The sequence below is a fragment of the Leuresthes tenuis genome, unplaced genomic scaffold (assembly GCF_036924035.1).
Source record: "Leuresthes tenuis unplaced genomic scaffold, fLeuTen1.0.hap1 SCAF_15, whole genome shotgun sequence".
In the NCBI taxonomy this organism is placed as follows: domain Eukaryota; kingdom Metazoa; phylum Chordata; class Actinopteri; order Atheriniformes; family Atherinopsidae; genus Leuresthes; species Leuresthes tenuis.
The window spans coordinates 5106026-5127039 of record NW_027325369.1 but is presented as its reverse complement, the minus strand read 5'-3'; the positions used below and the strand labels follow the sequence as shown (position 1 = coordinate 5127039).

The 21014-nt window shown below is 38.4% G+C and overlaps 1 protein-coding gene and 4 non-coding genes across 5 annotated transcripts in view; 4 read left to right on the top strand and 1 right to left on the bottom strand.

Moving 5' to 3' along the window:
* Positions 1–330: 330 nt before the first annotated feature.
* Positions 331–537, top strand: LOC140270980 (small nucleolar RNA U3). The gene has a single exon (XR_011907795.1). It is a non-coding gene; the product is annotated as a small nucleolar RNA U3 (small nucleolar RNA).
* Positions 538–1504: 967 nt separating this feature from the next.
* Positions 1505–1711, top strand: LOC140270968 (small nucleolar RNA U3). The gene has a single exon (XR_011907784.1). It is a non-coding gene; the product is annotated as a small nucleolar RNA U3 (small nucleolar RNA).
* A 967-nt stretch (positions 1712–2678) lies between these two features.
* LOC140270994 (small nucleolar RNA U3) lies at positions 2679–2885 on the top strand. Its single transcript, XR_011907808.1, has one exon. It is a non-coding gene; the product is annotated as a small nucleolar RNA U3 (small nucleolar RNA).
* Positions 2886–5315: 2430 nt separating this feature from the next.
* Positions 5316–5522, top strand: LOC140270996 (small nucleolar RNA U3). Its single transcript, XR_011907810.1, has one exon. It is a non-coding gene; the product is annotated as a small nucleolar RNA U3 (small nucleolar RNA).
* Positions 5523–7573: 2051 nt separating this feature from the next.
* exoc3l4 (exocyst complex component 3-like 4) overlaps positions 7574–21014 on the bottom strand; it is a 34504-nt gene continuing 21063 nt past the window's right edge. Inside the window, exons 10-13 of the mRNA XM_072365803.1 lie at positions 20260–20382; positions 18541–18693; positions 17145–17266; positions 7574–9143 (exon numbers count right to left, since the gene is read on the bottom strand). Coding sequence (XP_072221904.1) covers positions 8936–9143; positions 17145–17266; positions 18541–18693; positions 20260–20382 — 606 coding nt within the window. The 3' untranslated portion in view covers positions 7574–8935. The remainder of the gene's footprint in view (positions 9144–17144; positions 17267–18540; positions 18694–20259; positions 20383–21014) is intronic.

The following is a 21014-nucleotide window of genomic DNA, read 5'->3' as shown; positions in this document are numbered from 1 at the left end:
TTATGATCTTTGAAGACCCACACTGGAAGTTTGTAGTTGGGGGAATACATCACAGTTTTATTCTGTTTTATTCCCTCTTCAAATGAGCTTCATAGAGCAGAGGTGCAAAGAGCTGCATTCACCATTTTTGTGGACATTTGGTTGAAACTTATGGTACGTTTTGATTAAAACCTGCCTTGTTGGCTTTGCTCCACTTCAAAACAGAACACCTGTCTGTCGCTGAGCCTCTAATCACATTAGAGGAGGAGTCTTTCTGAAACCCAGGAGCTCACCAGCAGCAAAAACCCATGACTGTAGAAACAAGATGCCAAACAACAGCCCCAGCAAACTAAGACTATACTTTCAGGGATCATTTCTTTAGTCTCTGACTTGAGGAATGTGTTTCTAAAGAGTGTGGTCTCGCTCCCCACGATGATGAGTGAAGATGTTTCCTTCAGAGCAGGAAGCTGGTGAGAAGATCCAGTGTCTTCTTCACTGTTGATGACTGTTCAGTGTTGCTGCTTGTTCCACTGATGGAGGAAACATTGTCTGAGTGGTGTCTCATCTTGTTTAAAGTTATGAGTTGGTAATGCATTGAGTTTAATGATATCATTTGTTTAAGGAGCTGATAACTGTGGAAGCAGGTGGTTAAACACAACAACTATATTCAAATAGTTTTTTACGAAGCCAGACCTGTTCATCATTATTACAAGAGATGCATCTTTCTGATTTGGGTATGTTTATGGTATTAAAGTATGTTTTTTGTCCAATTCTTTTTCCATAAAGTTCTGCTGTAGTGTACATGTTTTATTGCTCAGCTTATTTTGCACTGTACCTGATGCTGTTTCTTCCTTTCTGCATCGTCTGAGTGATGTTTTTCTTATTTTACAAAGATGTTGTTGTATCTAAGATAATGATAAAAAGATGACATTTTAGCCAAGATGAAGTTGTTCGACTGTTCCTGAGCTGCACATATGACTCCTAAAGCACAGCTGTTAATGTTGTAAATCAGCTAAAATAGATATGCAAATCCAAGTCAATGGAACTGCAGATTTAATGTATTTTGATAACAAAACTATGGAAACATCCATCTACTTTTTAGACCCACTTAATCCAATTTAAAGCTGCAGGGGTGCTGGAGCCTGAGGTGATTCAATGGCACTAAATTGAACATTTAGGTTTTTTATCAAGATTGAATTGTTTTTCAAATTTCCAGATATGATTGGATTTTCATAACATATATACTATCAGCCACAGATGTTTTATTCCCTCTTCAAATGAGCTTCATAGAGCAGAGGTGCAAAGAGCTGCATTCACCATTTTTGTGGTCATTTGGTTGAAGCTTATGCTACGTTTTGATTAAAACCTGCCTTGTTGGCTTTGCTCCACTTCAAAACAGAACACCTGTCTGTCGCTGAGCCTCTAATCACATTAGAGGAGGAGTCTTTCTGAAACCCAGGAGCTCACCAGCAGCAAAAACCCATGACTGTAGAAACAAGATGCCAAACAACAGCCCCAGCAAACTAAGACTATACTTTCAGGGATCATTTCTTTAGTCTCTGACTTGAGGAATGTGTTTCTAAAGAGTGTGGTCTCGCTCCCCACGATGATGAGTGAAGATGTTTCCTTCAGAGCAGGAAGCTGGTGAGAAGATCCAGTGTCTTCTTCACTGTTGATGACTGTTCAGTGTTGCTGCTTGTTCCACTGATGGAGGAAACATTTTCTGAGTGGTGTCTCATCTTGTTTAAAGTTATGAGTTGGTAATGCATTGAGTTTAATGATATCATTTGTTTAAGGAGCTGATAACTGTGGAAGCAGGTGGTTAAACACAACAACTATATTCAAATAGTTTTTTACTAAGCCAGACCTGTTCATCATTATTACAAGAGATGCATCTTTCTGATTTGGATATGTTTATGGTATTAAAGTATGTTTTTTGTCCAATTCTTTTTCCATAAAGTTCTGCTGTAGTGTACATGTTTTACTGCTCAGCTTATTTTGCACTGTACCTGATGCTGTTTCTTCCTTTCTGCATCGTCTGAGTGATGTTTTTCTTATTTTACAAAGATGTTGTTGTATCTAAGATAATGATAAAAAGATGACATTTTAGCCAAGATGAAGTTGTTCGACTGTTCCTGAGCTGCACATATGACTCCTAAAGCACAGCTGTTAATGTTGTAAATCAGCTAAAATAGATATGCAAATCCAAGTCAATGGAACTGCAGATTTAATGTATTTTGATAACAAAACTATGGAAACATCCATCTACTTTTTAGACCCACTTAATCCAATTTAAAGCTGCAGGGGTGCTGGAGCCTGAGGTGATTCAATGGCACTAAATTGAACATTTAGGTTTTTTATCAAGATTGAATTGTTTTTCAAATTTCCAGATATGATTGGATTTTCATAACATATATACTATCAGCCACAGATGTTTTATTCCCTCTTCAAATGAGCTTCATAGAGCAGAGGTGCAAAGAGCTGCATTCACCATTTTTGTGGTCATTTGGTTGAAGCTTATGCTACGTTTTGATTAAAACCTGCCTTGTTGGCTTTGCTCCACTTCAAAACAGAACACCTGTCTGTCGCTGAGCCTCTAATCACATTAGAGGAGGAGTCTTTCTGAAACCCAGGAGCTCACCAGCAGCAAAAACCCATGACTGTAGAAACAAGATGCCAAACAACAGCCCCAGCAAACTAAGACTATACTTTCAGGGATCATTTCTTTAGTCTCTGACTTGAGGAATGTGTTTCTAAAGAGTGTGGTCTCGCTCCCCACGATGATGAGTAAAGATGTTTCCTTCAGAGCAGGAAGCAGGTGAGAAGATCCAGTGTCTTCTTCACTGTTGATGACTGTTCAGTGTTGTTGCTTGTTCCGCTGATGGAGGAAACATTGTCTGAGTGGACAGAAAAAAAAAAAAACAACAACAACAACACCACGGAGTGAATTAATGTGTTTTTTGGTTTTTCAAAATAAAACGCAACTAATTTTATCCGTCCTTCCAGAGCTTGTTTCTTCATAGTGACCTCTACTGCACACGTTTGTATGTCTAGTATTGAGCAGTCGTCCATTGTCAACCCCAGTGAATTAAAGTAAAATTGAATTTAGCAGCTTAGACTTGTTGTTCCTGTTTTAGTTTGTTATAAAGAAAAAAAACACTGCTTGTTGTGATGTGATTATCAACTGTCATAAAATCATGTTTTTCTTTTTAAATGTGTCCATTTTAAAATGAGACCTGTTCAGACAGTCTGATTAGAAGAGGTTTGTCTTTTTGGTTTACAGGAGTTCACCGTGATATTTAAGTAATGTTGGTGACTGTTCAGTTCATCTTACGCTGAAGGAGGAAGAATGAAGAGAGTGGATGATCAACATTAAGAAACAAATTAAAAATGAAAGAGACTGTTGATCAAGTCTGTTCATTCTGTCTTTGTTCCACACACAAACTCATCCAGAGTTTGGATTTCTGCCTCTTCTCTGTTGAATACACACTCTGAATGCCAGTTTCTCTATATCAGCAGTCTTGAAAACACTATTCTCTCCCAGAGTTCTAAAAAATGTTTTTTTTTTGGTAAGATAACTCACACTGTTAAAGTATCCGCTCTACGAAATAAAGAAACTATCCTATAAGGGAAAGAGTAAATGTTGCATGTTCCTCCATCTTTTAAAAGCTGTATCTTCACTCTTATTCAGTCAAGTCAAGATGGAAATATCAAAGAAATAACCTCACATTTGTGATCAGATTTGCTTTGACATTTCTTCAGTGATGACTTAACTTATTTATACTCAAACTATGGTTGAAATCTGAAACTCTAATAAACACCACTCGAAACATTCCACTGTTTTATCAGACAACTCTTACATTAAGTCGATTCATCACTTGTTTTTTATTACTACTTTTTATCACTCCACTACTTTTCTCGTCTTTTTCTATTATTTGTTATTTTGTTCTAAGTGGTCAGTCACTTGGGTCCTGCTAGTAGTTCCAGACCTCCTGTGTTCAATCAATGCATGTTTTTCCTATTTATACCTGAATAGTCAGAGCAGAGGAGGAATGTTCTCTCTTCCATCAACTATTGTTCTTTTTTGTTGTTTGCAGTCTATGCTGCAAATGGCAGCAAGATTATGTGGTTGGTTCTGTTTGTCCGTTTGCAAGATAATCTAAAGAGTTTATGGATGGATTAGCATTACATTTTACTGGATTGTGTCATTGCACAACTCTGGTTCTGGATTTTTTTGTTTTTAAGTCTTCATTACAATCGTGAAATCGGCCATTTTACCTCAGATATTTATATTTACATATGAAACTGAAATAATGATGATGATTGGGGGATTTTTTCAGTCTTTGTAGAAGTGTGAATTCTAAGTCTGGTTTTGTATCAGTTGAGTCTGGGGTTGCGTCCAGTCCTGTTGTAGTTTTGATTTCATTTGTTTAGAGGCCTCTGCTTTCATGTAGTTTAAGCCTGACTCTGACCACACACAGTATCCCTGTTCAGGGCCTTCTTCTTATTTAGTTTGTTTTGGCTCTTATCCACTATTTTTGTTGAACATTTGGTTAATATTTAGTTGTTTGTTGTTAAACTTTAATGCAACAGCCATGTGGGATATTACATTAATTTTCTTAGTGCATTTGAATTTTAGCTCTGATTTAAAACAAAAGTCATCTGAGGGCACCTTAAATAGAGAAATTGGTTAATCTGGGGTATGAGAAACTATAATGAGAAACCCTGTCAGTATTTCAATATTGTTTGCCAGTAAGTCCAGTATACCCAAACCATATGCTTCTATGGGTGCCCTGCCAGCTTATCAACATAAACTGTGACAAGACTAGATCAGCTGTCAGCCACAAAACCTTTCATATGTGTAATTTCCCCTCCTTCTCCCACCATTTTTCCTATCAATATATTCATTGTGTATCTCTGGACATTCAATTTCAAGGCAAAGGGTACTCCTAAAGCTGTGTATTTCTTATGCACAAAACTGCTCTAATTTGATATCTTTCAAGGTTATGATCTTTGAAGACCCACACTGGAAGTTTGTAGTTGGGGGGGAATACATCACAGTTTTATTCTGTTTTATTCCCTCTTCAAATGAGCTTCATAGAGCAGAGGTGCAAAGAGCTGCATTCACCATTTTTGTGGTCATTTGGTTGAAGCTTATGCTACGTTTTGATTAAAACCTGCCTTGTTGGCTTTGCTCCACTTCAAAACAGAACACCTGTCTGTTGCTGAGCCTCTAATCACATTAGAGGAGGAGTCTTTCTGAAACCCAGGAGCTCACCAGCAGCAAAAACCCATGACTGTAGAAACAAGATGCCAAACAACAGCCCCAGCAAACTAAGACTATACTTTCAGGGATCATTTCTTTAGTCTCTGACTTGAGGAATGTGTTTCTAAAGAGTGTGGTCTCGCTCCCCACGATGATGAGTGAAGATGTTTCCTTCACAGCAGGAAGCTGGTGAGAAGATCCAGTGTCTTCTTCACTATTGATGACTGTTCAGTGTTGCTGCTTGTTCCACTGATGGAGGAAACATTGTCTGAGAGGACAGAAAAAAAAGGGAATTAATCATTTTTTGGTTCAACATTAGTTTTATTTTTGAAAATACAACTAATTGCAGAGTGGTAACAACTTAATGAGAAGCTTCTTTTAGAATTAGACATTAGAGCGTTAGAAAGAGGAAGCATTGAAGAAAAGATTTTACATTAAAAATTAAAAAGACTATTTATCAAGTCTGTTCATTCTGTCTTTGTTCCACACATGAACTCATCCATCTGAAAAGCCTCCAGCTGATCCAAAATGCTGCAGCCAGAGAGAACTAACAGGAGAGATCACATTTATCCAGTTTTAGCTTCTCTTCATTGCTCAAACTGTTGTAAATTGACATCTTTGAAGGTTATGACCTTTGAAGACCCACACTGGAAGTTGATAGTTGGGGGGTATACATCACAGGACCTTCTGCCAGGCCATCTGAGTGTGAGTCCTATAACAGGCCATCAAGCTCTTCCTATTTTCTTATTGTAACACAGTTTTATGTGTTAAATTTTTTGTCACAGGTTTGTGCACATTGGTCAAAATACACACTTTTACTTTGACATATTACACTGTGTGTTTATCACACATTCCCTACACATATGAAAAAACCTGTTATATTCTTAACTTCTCCCACAATTTCCCTTGGGATTAATAAAGTATTTATCTACCTTTTTTTAAGCATTCTCACAACTGGGAAATCATATTTCAAGTGATGTGTGATTGTTCTGTTTTCCAACTTTGAGGCAAAACAAATAAATGTTTAATGGCATAGATATATATATTTTTTAATTACCACACCATCACCTCTAGCTACACCTCCTGTAATATTTCAAGTCAGGTCAGTTATACTACATATGAACACTTTTACGGTTATGTGATTGTATCAACAACATCAAACTGAAGGTGAGCATTGTCAATTATAGTAACCTTTCTCTCTGTAAACAACTAAAACAATGTTTGTGGCACAATTTTTGCTGATTCTTTATATGTTTGAAACTTTCAAGCCCCGAAGGTTAACTTCAGCAAGCTGCTATTAGCTGATACTAAACGACAAAATCTCATCTCCAGCTCTTGTGTTGACCACATCTTCCGAACCAGTTTCTTACTCCCTCGTGTTAACCGTCTGCTTCTGTTCTTTTTCACTACAAAGTACCTTGTTGTTATAGCTGAAAAGCACCATTATATGAAGTCCCTACAGGGTCTTCTCGCATTGCCAACTTCTGGCCAGGACCTATATTGATGCCTGTGAATGAAGACATAACTCGCCAGATCAGAAGGAAATGGTATTATCCATGTTATACAAAAAAGGCAACTGGAAGACTGCATAACAGCATATACATATATATGTTTTACAGTAATGTCATACAGAGCTGGTCTTTCATGGGTCATGATTACCAGCTGGTCTTTAGTTTCCTCTAAATGATCATGTTGTGAAAATGTTGCTCGTTGTGAAGAGTCAAAGCTGACATGAGAGGAGATTGCGTGACATCTTAGCCGTTTCGCAAATACAAGAGAGAAAGAAGTTAATTTACACTCCATACGTGCCCGTAAGACAGCAGTCTGCTTGTCCCCATAAAAAAAGACCACGCATGATACAAGTTTCTACTCACATCATAAGCCATCAAGAAAAGTATGTTTTGAAGGGTAGAGATGGTCCTGCAGCGTTACAATAAAGACTGTAAAATTTTGAGACAGCTACATTGTCTTGGGTGCATATAGTAGCTGGAGTGACTCTGCAAAAGTCAGAAAATTGAAAAAGGAACTCTTAGTGGCAAATGTTTCTTTTTTTAATCCAAACAGTGATCTGTTCCTAAACTTAGAATCAAGAGAAGCAGGCAGTGAGAGAAAATGTCAACACAGAGTCGAAAGAGATTTCTAATAAACAGTGGCACTGAAAATACAACTAAGTCTGATGTACAATGACGGTTTTGTCTCGTGGGTGGAAATTCACTGACTATGGGATGTCTCCGTTTGTTTTTCTGTCTGCAAAGAGAATTGTGTGACATGAACCTAGACCAACAGAGTCAATCAGAGAGGAAAAAACCATATGACAATTTTACCTTTATTTTTGTGTTTTGTACTGTGATCCAGCATTGTCAAGACAAATTTTCACGAGGGACAAGGTTACAGATGACAAGATATTACAGTTTAATTAGGCTGCAAACTTAGTGCAAAATCAGTGTCAAGAAAGATCTTGATTGTCATGTCAAGCAAAGTGTCTGTGGAGTCTGTTTGCTGACACTGTCACCGTCATTTTTTTTCTATATTTAATGTAAAAACAAAAGATTAAGCTTTTCTTTAAAAAAACATCACCATATTACCCTCTAGACTGTCTTTACACTACCTCTCTTTCTTGTTACCCACAGGAACACTAATGCAGAAAACAAGTGCTACAGATAAGAAATAGCTGAAAAACCCTGATTGAAACCCCTTATTCTGCTGATCATACATACTGTACAAAAACAAACAACACAATGGGAAGAAGTGAATGATTAAAAGAAAGCATAAATAAGAGAAAGACAATAGAACCATTCATCTTTTACAAAAGGTGGGAGAATCCGTGCCTAAAACATTTCACATGTTCACACAATCGCATAGGTTCAGTTCTTGTTCTACAGCACATGACACCTTCGTGGCTGAGGTTCTTGCCATCTTCTATGGCACTTTAAAATTAGGTCTAACAGAATTTGGTATTGTTAGAGTCAAAGCAAACAAGTGGGCTTTAAAATTTCCTCATCTTCTGTTAAATCTATTTCATATTCATCTGCACATTAAGCTTCAGTGTAACTTAATGTTATCCAAACAGTTAAAGCTCCATGCCAGAAAACAATTACGCAATTCCTTGCAAAGACGGAAAAATAGTGAAAAGTTCTGGAAGTGACACTACAAGTTGCTTCTCACAACTTCTACAACATTAATGGCCATATTGAACTAATATCTGCTGTTAGAAGGACATAATTAGGAGCTCTCTTCCATTGAGTGTTCTTTTGGCCTTTCTTTACTCAACACCAAGTCTACTGGTTCTGAGTGTAGAAATATAAAAGTGGCTCCAATCATATTAATCTATTGTTTTGTTTTCCGTAATTACAGCATAAACATGTAGTCTTATCTTTAAATGGTGTTTAATAGAAATACAAAAATACATTTGAAGCTCTGTGATAGTCCACATTTGCTGCTGTAATGTCAGTTTTGGACAGTGTGACTACACTCAGTCCAAATAAACAACAGTGATGTTATGTTTGGATTGTCACCATGTGCAAGTGGTGTGTCTTTAGTTGTTATTGAGCAATGATGAGTTCTCCAGCACAGAGGAGAGTCAGCCTGGTTAGATACATAACCAATGACCCTGAATTTGAATCACTTGAGACAAACTGCACTATGATCTTTCCTGTTACAGGTCCACATGCTGAGCTTGCACCCAGCATTTCAACTGGAGCAAAGGCAGGAAAAAGGCAGGATGTGCAGGCAGTCAGTGTTGCTTGTGACCTGCATATCCTCAAATAAAACTTGGGATCTGACACTGCTTGAGCTGTCCGTTTCTTCTTTCAGCGCTGTGAGTCGCCGGAGGATGAGCTGGTGGTCACGGCCATTCGTAAGGCCCCTGAAGTGAAGAACAGCAACCAAATGCTTCTTGCTGCAAATGGGGAACAGAAACATACAAATATATTAATTTTTGTCATGCTTTTTGATAACTGCATTTGATGGACAGTTTACCAGGATAGAAACAAAACAGGCAAAACAGCAGAGCAGTGGAGCGTATGCTGACGGTCTGACGGCTTTGCTTTGCGGTAAGACGTATTGCATCACTTCCTGTTGCTTTGTGTGTGTGCACTGTGACAGTTCTCGCTCTTCTTGAACTACTAATAATCACCTTATTTCTCCCTATAATTTACACATCTTGCATAGTTAACTCTATCCCATACTTGTTATATTCTAACGCTCACTCTTACAGATCTTTAGTTTTTATTTTTCACTTTTTAGCGTTGTGTCTGGTTCTCTAGCTTAGCATGGCTACCAGTTCTCTTCCTCTATCTCCTGCTTTCACCTGCTCCTTGTGTCAGATGTTTAGTTACTCCTCTGCCTCCTTTAGTGGTAATGGTACATGTAACAAATGTAGTCTTTTTGTAGTTTTGGAGGCAAGGTTATCTGAATTGGAAGCTCGGCTCTGCACTGTTGAAAACCACCCGATAGCGAGCCAGGCCCCTTTAGTCAGTGCGGAGCCACCTAGCGTAGCTAGCTCTGTTAGTCGTCCCCGAGCAGATCCCGAGCAGCCGGGACTTAAGAGTGGCTGGGTGACTGTCAGGAAGAGGAGTCATAGTCCTAAAGTCAAGCCCGTGGTTCACCATCAACCTGTCCACGTTTCTAATAGATTTTCTCCACTCAGCGACACACCCGCTGAGGACAAAACCCTGGTAATTGGCAGCTCTATAGTCAGAAACGTGGCATTAGAGACACCAGCGACCATAGTCAAATGCATTCCAGGGGCCAGAGCGGGCGACATAGAATCCTATTTAAAACTGCTGGCTAAGGATAAACGTAAATACGGTAAAATAGTTATTCACGTCGGCGGTAATGACACCCGGTTACGCCAATCGGAGGTCACTAAAATTAATGTTGCATCGGTGTGTAATTTTGCCAAAACAATGTCGGACTCCGTAGTTTTCTCTAGACCCCTGCCAAATCTGACCAGTGATGACATGTTTAGCCGCATGTCCTCATTCAATCGCTGGTTGTCTAGATGGTGTCCAGCAAACAACGTGGGCTACATAGATAATTGGCAATCTTTCTGGAGAAAACCTGGTCTGATGAGGAGAGACGGCATCCATCCCACTTTGGAAGGAGCGGCTCTCATTTCTAGAAATATGGACGAATTTATTAGTCATCCAAAAACATGACATCCCAGGGTTGAGACCAGGATGCAGAGTTGTAGTCTTACACACTTCTCTGCGGCTTCCCACCTGATGCTGCCCCCCCCCTCAATCAAAAAACACAAAAGGAGCAAATCCTCTTGTGCAAAAAAAAATTAAAACAAAAACTTTAACTGAACAAAAACATCAAACTATTAAATGTGGTTTGCTGAATATTAGATCTCTCCCTTAGAAGTCTCTGTTAGTGAATGATTTGATTTGTGATCATCATATTGATATATTTTGTCTTACAGAAACCTGGCTGCAGCAGGAGGATCATGTTAGCATTAATGAATCAACTCCCTCTGACTATTTAAATGTTCATGTTCCTAGAACCACAGGCAGAGGAGGAGGAGTGGCAGCTATCTTCAGATCAGGGTTACTAATCAGTCCTAGACCCAAGATTAGTTTTAGCTCTTTTGAATCTCTGATTCTCAGTTTTTCCCACCCAAAGTGGAAATCACAAAAACCTCTTGTGTTTGTTGTTGTGTATCGTCCGCCTGGCCCTTATTCTGAGTTTCTGTCTGAATTCTCAGAGTTTTTATCCCAGTTAGTGGTGAGTACAGATAAAGTCATTGTAGTGGGTGACTTTAATATTCATGTAGATGTTGAAAATGACAGCCTAAATATTAACTTTAATTCTATATTAGACTCTATTGGATTTTCTCAAAGTGTTCACAGACCTACTCACTGCCTTAATCATACCCTTGACCTTGTGCTGACTTATGGCATTGAGAGTGAACAGTTAACAGTGTTCCCTCATAACCCTGTCTTGTCTGACCATTTTTTAATAACTTTTGAATTTACATTACTTGACTACACGGTTTCTGAGAAGAATTCTACATATAGAAGGTGTCTGTCAGAGAATGCTGTAACCAGATTTAAAGAGTTGATTTCATCATCCTTTTCTTCACTGCCATGTGCTGATATGACACAGGATGGCTACCTAAATTTTACTCCAGTAGAACTTGACTCTCTTGTTGACAGCACTACAGCTTCAATGCGTACAACACTGGACAATGTTGCCCCTCTGAAAAGGAAGGTAATCAGTCAGAAGAGGTTGGCTCCTTGGTATAATTCACAGCTGCGTGCGTTAAAGCAGACTGCAAGAAAGCTGGAGAGACAGTGGCGTTCCTCTAATTTAGAAGAGTCTCAATTAGTCTGGAAAGATAGTTTAATAACGTATAAGAAAGCACTTCGTAAAGCTAGAACTGCGTATTATTCATTATTGATAGAAGAGAATAAGAATAATCCCAGGTTTCTTTTCAGCACTGTTGCCAGGCTGACAAAGAGTCCGAGCTCTGTTGAGCCATGTATTCCTTTAACTCTCAGCAGTGATGATTTCATGAGATTCTTCATCAATAAAATTGTTTCTATCAGAGAGAAGATTAATGGAATCCTTCCCATTATTATCACTGATGTATCATCAAGTAGAGCAGCTTTAGAAGTATCTTTCGAACCTGAATTGTATTTAGACAGCTTCTGTCCAGTTGATCTTTCTGAGCTAACAACAGCAATAGTCTCTTCTAAACCATCAACTTGTATGTTAGACCCAATCCCAACCAGACTGTTCAAGGAGGTTTTCCCCTTAATTGACACTTCCATATTGGATTTGATCAATCGGTCTTTGTTGACAGGATATGTACCTCAGACTTTTAAGGTTGCTGTAATTAAACCTTTACTTAAAAAACCTACTCTTGATTCAGAAGTGTTGGCTAATTATCGACCTATATCCAATCTCCCTTTTTTGTCCAAAGTTCTTGAAAAAATAGTTGCAGTTCAACTTTGTGATCATTTACATAGAAATAATCTGTTTGAAGAGTTTCAGTCAGGATTCAGAGTGCATCATAGCACAGAAACAGCACTGGTGAAAGTTACCAATGATCTCCTGTTAGCCTCTGATAGCGGACTTGTTTCTGTGCTTGTCCTGTTGGATCTCAGTGCTGCATTTGATACGATCGATCACAGCATTCTGTTACAGAGACTTGAACATGTTATTGGGATTAAAGGAACTGCATTAGGCTGGTTTAAGTCATATTTATCTGATAGATTCCAGTTTGTTCTTGTAAATGAGGAATCTTCCTCACACGTTGGAGTAAGTCATGGAGTTCCTCAGGGTTCTGTGCTTGGACCGATTCTTTTTACTTTATACATGCTTCCATTAGGTAACATTATCAGACAGCATGGCATAAATTTCCATTGTTATGCTGATGATACTCAGCTGTACTTATCTATGAAACCAGATGAAACCTACAGGTTGGTCAGGCTACAAGCCTGTCTTAAAGACATAAAGACCTGGATGACTCAGAACTGTCTGCTTTTAAATTCAGACAAAACTGAAGTTGTTCTCTTTGGACCTGAGCGCTTCAGGGAGAAATTGTCTAGTTATATAGTTACTCTAGATGGTATTTCCTTGGCTTCTAGTTCTACAGTGAGGAACCTTGGAGTTATTTTTGACCAGAATTTATCATTTGACGCACATATAAAACTGGTTTCTAGGACTGCCTTCTTTCACCTTCGTAATATTGCTAAAATCAGGAACATCCTGTCTCAGGGTGATGCAGAGAAACTAGTTCATGCATTTGTTACTTCAAGATTGGACTACTGTAATTCCTTATTATTGGGCTGTCCCACATATTCTCTGAAAAGCCTCCAGCTGATCCAAAATGCTGCAGCCAGAGTTCTGATGAGAACTAACAGGAGAGATCATGTTTCTCCAGTTTTAGCTTCTCTTCATTGGCTCCCTGTTAAATTCAGAATAGAATTTAAGATTCTTCTTCTGACATATAAAGTTCTTAATGACCGAGCTCCATCATATCTTAAAGATTTAATTGTAAGATATTTTCCTAACAGAGCACTTCGCTCCCAAACTGCAGGTTTACTTGTTGTTCCCAGAGTTTCTAAAAGTAGAATGGGAGGTAGAGCCTTCAGTTATCAGGCCCCTCTCTTGTGGAATAAGCTGCCAGTAAATGTCCGGGAAGCAGACACCCTTTCCACTTTTAAGATTAGGCTTAAAACTTTTCTTTTCGATAAAGCTTACAGTTAGGGATGGCTCAGGTAATCCTGAAACATCCCATAGTTAAGCTGCTATAGGCTTAGACTGCTGGGGGACCTCATCTGTCACACCTTTCCTCACTTTGCTCTCTTTTTCCCTGTTTAATTTCAAAATTGATTTTATGTACATGTGACATTATTGTGGTTATTAACCTATGTTTCCCTGTTCCAACAGATATCCTTTGAATGGCGTTATGGTGTTTTTCCCCCCTCTTTTCCCTCTTTTCTGTCTTCTCAAACCCCAGCTGGTCGAGGCGGATGGCCACCCTTCCTGAGTCTGGTTCTGCCAGAGGTTTCTTCCTGTTAAAAGGGAGTCGTTCCTTTCCACAGTTGCCACAGGCACGCTCAGGACGGGAGATTGGACTGAAGACACATTTCGGTGCAATCTGTTGGTTTCCTTAGCTAGGATATTAATTTTTTGAATTAGCTCTATATGAATTAATTGGATTATGATTACAATGAATTGAATTCCAATTGGCTTGAATTGGACTATATTACTTAAGTGCCTTGAGATGACAATTGTTGTAATCTGGCGCTATATAAATAAAATTGAATTGAATTGAATTGAATTGAAACTCGCACCACAGGTGTTTGAGGAACTGATAATTCATTTGCTGCTGACTTCAGTCAATGTGAATATCTGAACGACAGGAGTTATTCTCTTAAAGGAGAAGTTCGTTTTTTTTAAAACCTGGACCTTATTTCTGGTATAAAATACGTTCATCTACTCACGGATAACAGTTTGATGAAAGTCGGCATCCTTCGGAAGATATTTAGATTACTCGAGATCCGCGTATATCCATATAATGGGAAAGAACAGGGCATTGACAAAACAGCCTCTAAATAAGGCATTATCTGTCTTTATTTCACCAATACGAATGAATGAATGAACGTGTACTATTACACTGTTAGCTCAGAACTGTTGCTGTTATTAGAGGTTATTGGGGGGCTTTCTACACATGCATCGACTGGAATGACTTCATCGGCGTGCGCCGTTGCAGCACAGCGTTCATTCATTCATTCGTCTCAATGTTATCGGTGAGTAAATAAACGTATTTTATGCCAGAAATAAGGTCCAGGTTTTAAAAAAAGGAACTTCTCCTTTAAAGGTGCTCTTTGTGGTAAAACCTGTTTGAAACATCAAAAATCAATGACAGACATAACAAAAAAAAATCAATCGCTATGACAAAATATTAAAAAACGTCTATACAATACGCAGTTGATATATACATCAAAATTTAGATCCTATGGAACGGAGCTACATTTAACTATAGTACCAATTTGTACCACTAAATGAGTCACTGTGGTCTCCTTGGCCCAACAGAAGGAGAAGAAGCCGAAGCAGCAGCTGGTGCTAACAGTATCATACTTGTCTGCCTGTAGAAGTTGGAGGAAAAGCACACTGAAAACAACAATGGCAAAAAAACACAACCTTCAACACCAACCTCTCCAACACAGAAACCATGTTCACAGCTAGGACACCATGATGAGTTGCCGACCCTTATAGTATCACAATTAAGTTCAAATTTGCATATGGTCATTGAATTGATAATGGCTAGTCAGCTATTTTTCTGTTATCGCACATTTTTTTAAATCGGCAGGCAACCGAGCGGGTGAGGCAATCCTCTTTGGTTTTACCCTGTAGACTGGAAAAAACATGTATGTATGTGTGTATAAATATGTATGCATATCATTCACTCTGGAGCTCCCTTGACAACAGCAGTTAACGGTCTGCACTGTCTCCTCAGCTGAATAAAGCAGGCATGTATGGCTGAATCTGAACGTCCCGTTTACAAACTACAAAAAACGGCTAATCAGAAAGGGATAGCCTAGAAAGTATTAACCAGGCCTGACATCAGTTTAGCCCCTGGTTCTTGCGGTTGAAATGGAGGGGGCAGTGGAAAAGACCCTATGAAAGACCCCAGTTCCTGGAAAAAATGTTTGTATAGTTGAAATGCAAAGGACATTATATTTCCCTTCTCTGGCTTTTTGTTTTTTGTATATATCTCATGTGGACTCTTTGTGAACACATTGGACAAAATAATTCATTCTTTTTTTCTATTTTGTTCTTTTAACATCTGTATTCACTACAGCAGACCAACATTACAGCTTAGTGTAAATTTGGTCAACTTTTCACTATAGCACGGTTCTTAAGTATTGCTCCTACTACTTTTGTTAACCCAATGATGTTTTCCGACAAGGTCAAGGAGCGGTGCTAAGTAAAAGAAAACAGGGAATTTTTTTTACTTTTTCAACTGTACCCTTAGTCTACTTTTGTTTTTGAGCGAACGTATCAGAATATCACATCATTATTTCTGGATGTTTAATACATAACTGGAGTCACAGACTTTTCGTGCATCTGTGCTAACATGAGACTTTCCTCATGGCAAACACAAATAGGTTTTATGTAAACATAAAAATCAGCAGCACGAACACGGCTCCTTGTTTTGGGTAAATCATTTATTGCCGTACTCGGGACTTTCTCACTGTTGTGAGTTTAAGTTCCCCTTTACTTTAATCTACCTATTTGCCCATCTTCCATCTGAATGGAACAGTTTGACTTTATGCTTCCACAACCACAAAGGGGAAGCTCTGACACGTCATTTGTGTCTTCACTTTAGATTTTTTGTTTTTGTGTGTTAGTGTGTATGTGAGTGCATATGTGATTATTTTTACTGCAAAACCACTAGTTTTAAACATATCATGTCACACTGTGGTAACATCCATGAATGTTTCACTTCTACAAACCTACCCAGTTTAATAGAAACAGATCACGGTAGATAGGAAATCCTCTCTTAAAACTCAGTGACCTAGAGTGGTACTGAGCTGCTGCACGCAAACGCTACTACACCAACCACTCCCTTGAGGTCTGACATAATTAATTTTCAGTGTATTATCTTGATCAGGAGTTTCCGCACTTTTGAGAAATGTTGACAATGTTATTGACCGGGAAGCCGAGTCTCGCTCTAATGTTGGGCTGGACCTCAGCTTTTTTTTATGTTGTGATTGTGAATCTACACTGGCTGCCTCCCCACCAGCTTTGATTCTGGCACATATGTGTTATAGTTTTGATTAGCCTATGTAATGTTCCAACATTTATTTCCATAGAGTTGCGTTCTTGTCCTGATAATGGGGAAAATTGCACTAAAAGTCTTCTCGAACACACCCCAAAGATTCTCAATGGGTTAAAGTCTGGACTCTGTGGTGGCCAGTCCATTTGTTAACATGAACTCTCGTGCTCCCTGAACCACTCTTTCACAATCTGAGCCTAAGGGAATCCTGACATTGTCATCTTGAAAGATGACATTATTTTATGGCACATGATCATCAGCCCTAAATGTTGCTGGTTTTAGTGCTCTTGCTCAATAGAGTTTTACTGTTTATTAACACTATTAAGGACCACATGAACATAAATAGATAATTTTAATCATGTTAAACTGCAAATATCACTGCAGCCAAGATATAGTGTTGACAAAGACAGCACTAGAGGTGGTAAAAATAAAATACGCATTCAACAGTTTAATTAGTCTGCCGCTATAACCCATGATGTTTTGTTCACTTGTGTGAAAACAATGCCCCCACTGATTAAATTTTTTTTTTTAAAAAGAGTGCATGATGGAACTGCCTAGTTAAGCCTTATCATTATGTTATAAAGAGCAATCAAAAATGCTTACTTGAAGTCTGGGTAATGCTCCAGTAGAGGCTGCAGGTGGTTCTTAATGTCGCTATTGTTTTTCTGTCCAATAATGTTGCCCAGGTCATCTCCCACTGGGTGGAGCCACTTGTTAGTCGACTTCTACACATAAAAAAAAACAAAAAAACATAGAAGATACCAGGTAAGATGAGGCTTAGTTTGAAGATTTAAGGGCAATTTAATATGTAAGGAGATTGAGTGACACCTACATTACCAGTCAAAAGTTTAGATGCATTTAAGAGCAGAGCAGTTAAATTCAACCTTTTGACTTGAACAATGCTTTTAAGCCAAGTAAAGAATAACAATGTAAGAATGCAAAGAGGGTTCCAGCTGGGGCCTTTCTGTGTGGAGTTTGCATGTTCTCCCTGTGTATGCGTGTGTTCTCTCCGGGTACTCCGGCTTCCTCCCACCCTCCAAAAACATGCACGTCAGGTTAATCAGTGACTCTAAGCTGTCCCTCGGAGTGAATGTGAGCGTGAATGTTCGTCTTGTTTGTCTCTGAGTGGCCCTGTGATGGACTTGCATCCTGGACCTAACATCAGTTAGAAATTAGCCGTGTTGTGTCACTTAGATGCTTCTAATTACACAGTGGCTCATTTGAGGATTACATTTCTGCACATAACAAAATAACATTCCAAAAATGTATTTGTGATAATTTGCACATGAGAAGGGAGTTTTAATGGTGTTTGCAGTTTTGTATCACAAAATGGGAGAAAAATAACTAAAAATAGAAATAACAAAAAATTCAATTTTCACAAATTTGACACTCATGAGTTTAGTTATCATGAGTCCTGTGAATACGGTTGCAAAGGAGGTAAAATTCTGTTCTGTGATAACTTATCTGTTAGCTCTGCACAGACTTGAAGACAGAGAATCTGAAGACAGAGAACAGATGAATCACAGGAAATAAAAGGCCCAGGATTTTTGATCTTATGATCTTTTGATTTTTGACCCATACTGCAGAGTAAAAGTCACAATGTGTTCTGAAGATCATTTTATTTCAGGATTTCTGATCTTGACCCATTCTGCAGAGTAAAAGTCACAATGTGTTCTGAAGATCATTTTATTTTAGGATTTCTGATCTTGACCCATTCTGCAGAGTAAAAGTCACAATGTGTTCTGAAGATCATTTTATTCCTCTAAATATAAAAGCCTTGCAACTGAAATTCTGCAGAAAAATATCGTGAGTAAAACATCCTGAAAAGAATTCATTATTCTGTTTAATTTGCTCTGTGACCGATATAAATACCTTCTGTCACATTATTAGTTCATTCTTATGCATCATGACAGCCGATAAGCTTTGCAACACATTTCCGGTTCCAAATATATGGAGAAGATGCTGTCCATGTAGAGGGGAAAAGAGAGAAGTTTATTACCATTTCTTCAAACAGATATGTAAGTTTATCCCACTGCTGGCGGATCTTGATTGCTGCCTTTTCATGTTTCTGGTTCTTGCATGTGTAGTTATTCTTCATCAGCTGGCCGATGTATTCCCTGACCACATGATAATGCAGTCGGCTCACAAATTCCTGTCTCCGGAAAACACACCCACACACAGATACACAAAGCTGGTGATGATAACATGTTGCGCACATTAACAAAAAAAAAAAGAAGAATGGGGGAAATGTGTGTTTTTGTGTCACACGACCAGCAGCCATTGGATTATGTGAACTTCCACCTCAACTTCCACCTATTCATTCCTTTTCTGTTGCTATAATGGGAAATCTTCCTCTCACAATGTTTTCTGTTGTCACAGCAAGAAACCAAAGGAATGGTGCTCATATAAAATTCACAGGAACTTTTTGAAGAGGGTCGATGGAAAGTTAAATCGGATCTGTTTTTATTCACCTCTGAGAGCTGGATTATCTTAATACTGAAAATATCTCCATTTCAGTGGAATCATAAAGATTACTTCAGTAACTAAGTAAATATCATTATTGCCTAAGAACAGCAACTCCAATGCCACATAAACTAAACAAAAGGGTGATTGTGACTGTATCAGAACAACGAGAACAAAGCACTCGAGGCACAACCATAAACTGTACATTAGCAGTAATTAATTAACTGATTTAAAAAGAGTTAACTTCTCTTACTTTAGATAAGCCAATAAATATTCGTCATGATGTCGTTAGCTATTTTTACTCATTCAGAAAAGCGGGCTGGATGTTTAATTTGTGGAAAGACAAAACAAATAAACAAACAAACAAGCAAACCACAAACTAGTGGGTGATATCACGATATCTTTTACTTGCAGTATGATGCTACCAATCTTGGAGGTGTAACTCTGGGGAGTAGACACCATAGTGGACAAGAGTATTGAGTATAGACAGAATATTGTGAGTATGACCTTCAGCCTTGAGTTGAACTGACAGGCTTTATATCCAGGCAATCACATGCAGAATAAATAATTTGATCACAGGAATTGAATAACACAGTTTTTTCTCTCCACAGTCGCCTCGTGCACGCTCAGGACGGGATTGAATCAAAGAGAAGTTTCTGTGCAATCTGTTGGTTTCCTTAGGCTACTTTTTTTAAATTGGCTTTGTGTGTATGAGTGGGACTAATTTTGAATTTATTTGAATTGGATTTGATTAGATTATAGTGAATTGGATTCCAATTGGCTTGAATTGGATTGTATCACTGAAGTGCCTTGATATGACATTTGTTGTGATTTGGGGCTATATAAATAAAATTTTATTGAATTGAGTTTAATTAATCTATTTCAGTGGAGTGAGTTGTAGTTGTAGTGACTGTGGATGACTCTGCACCTTAAAGAATATTTTGTGATCTTTGGAAAAATCAACACCTAAATAAAAAAATTAATTCAGCAGCTTTTGGGCATTTTTTGTGCTTATAAAGACAATTCAAATCAAACAAATACAACACTCAAATCAAAAATCTTCTGTCGAAGCTTCCAGTTTCATGGTATTCATTTAGTCAGTATGAGTCAAAAGCCAGTAAAAATGACCTCCTGGCACATAACCAGTCATCATTAAAGGGTGTTGGCATTTTCTGTAAATAAAATGACGTTTGGCTGGTGCTGGTATCCTGTCGGTCATTGTTTTCCAGAACCCCCCCCTCCGCCACTTCCTCACCTGGACATGTGGAGGACTCATGAGATCACAGTGCTTGGAAAGCAACTCTATACGTTTGTGAAGGTGATTAAAGTCATCGTCACTGGTCAGCCACTTCCTTGTCATCATTCTCCTCAGGTATGACTGAAAAAAAAAACAGACAGAAAGTCAAAAGCACAGCATCTAATGACAACTTTTTAGTTTTACACTTCACTGCTCATATTTGACGGCTGTAGGGTTGGAAATTAACCTCTTAAACCCTTTTGTTTTACCTTTTAAAGAGTGAAAGAATATAAATAATTCTCATGAACACATCCCAGGTAACACATTTCAGTAGAAGCAGCTGATGTAACCACTGCCACTTGAAGTAAACTTGTGTGATTATTCATGCACCATATTACATCGTCTTCATTAGAATTAGAATTAGAATTTGCTATGTTGCTGTAATGAACTTTGACCTTAGATTACATCACTGGGAGAAAAAAAGTTAAACTGTTAAACAGTTCTTCCTTTAAACTATAACACGTGACTTTAATGTCTCTTGCTCCACAGAATAAAAATGGAAACAACACATCCAAGTAGAGGACTGGGTTTCAGATAAGAGATAAGCCATGATTATTGATGGCTGGCGATGGTGTTCTTCTTTGGATGTTGGCTGCCTTTTGTTCCGTTCTCTGTCAGATGATCCCACACTGCTTCAATAATGTTGAGGCCTGGGCTCTGGGGGGAATTCATCCCTCCATAAGACCTGTTGCCACTGATTTTCAGTCCAGTTT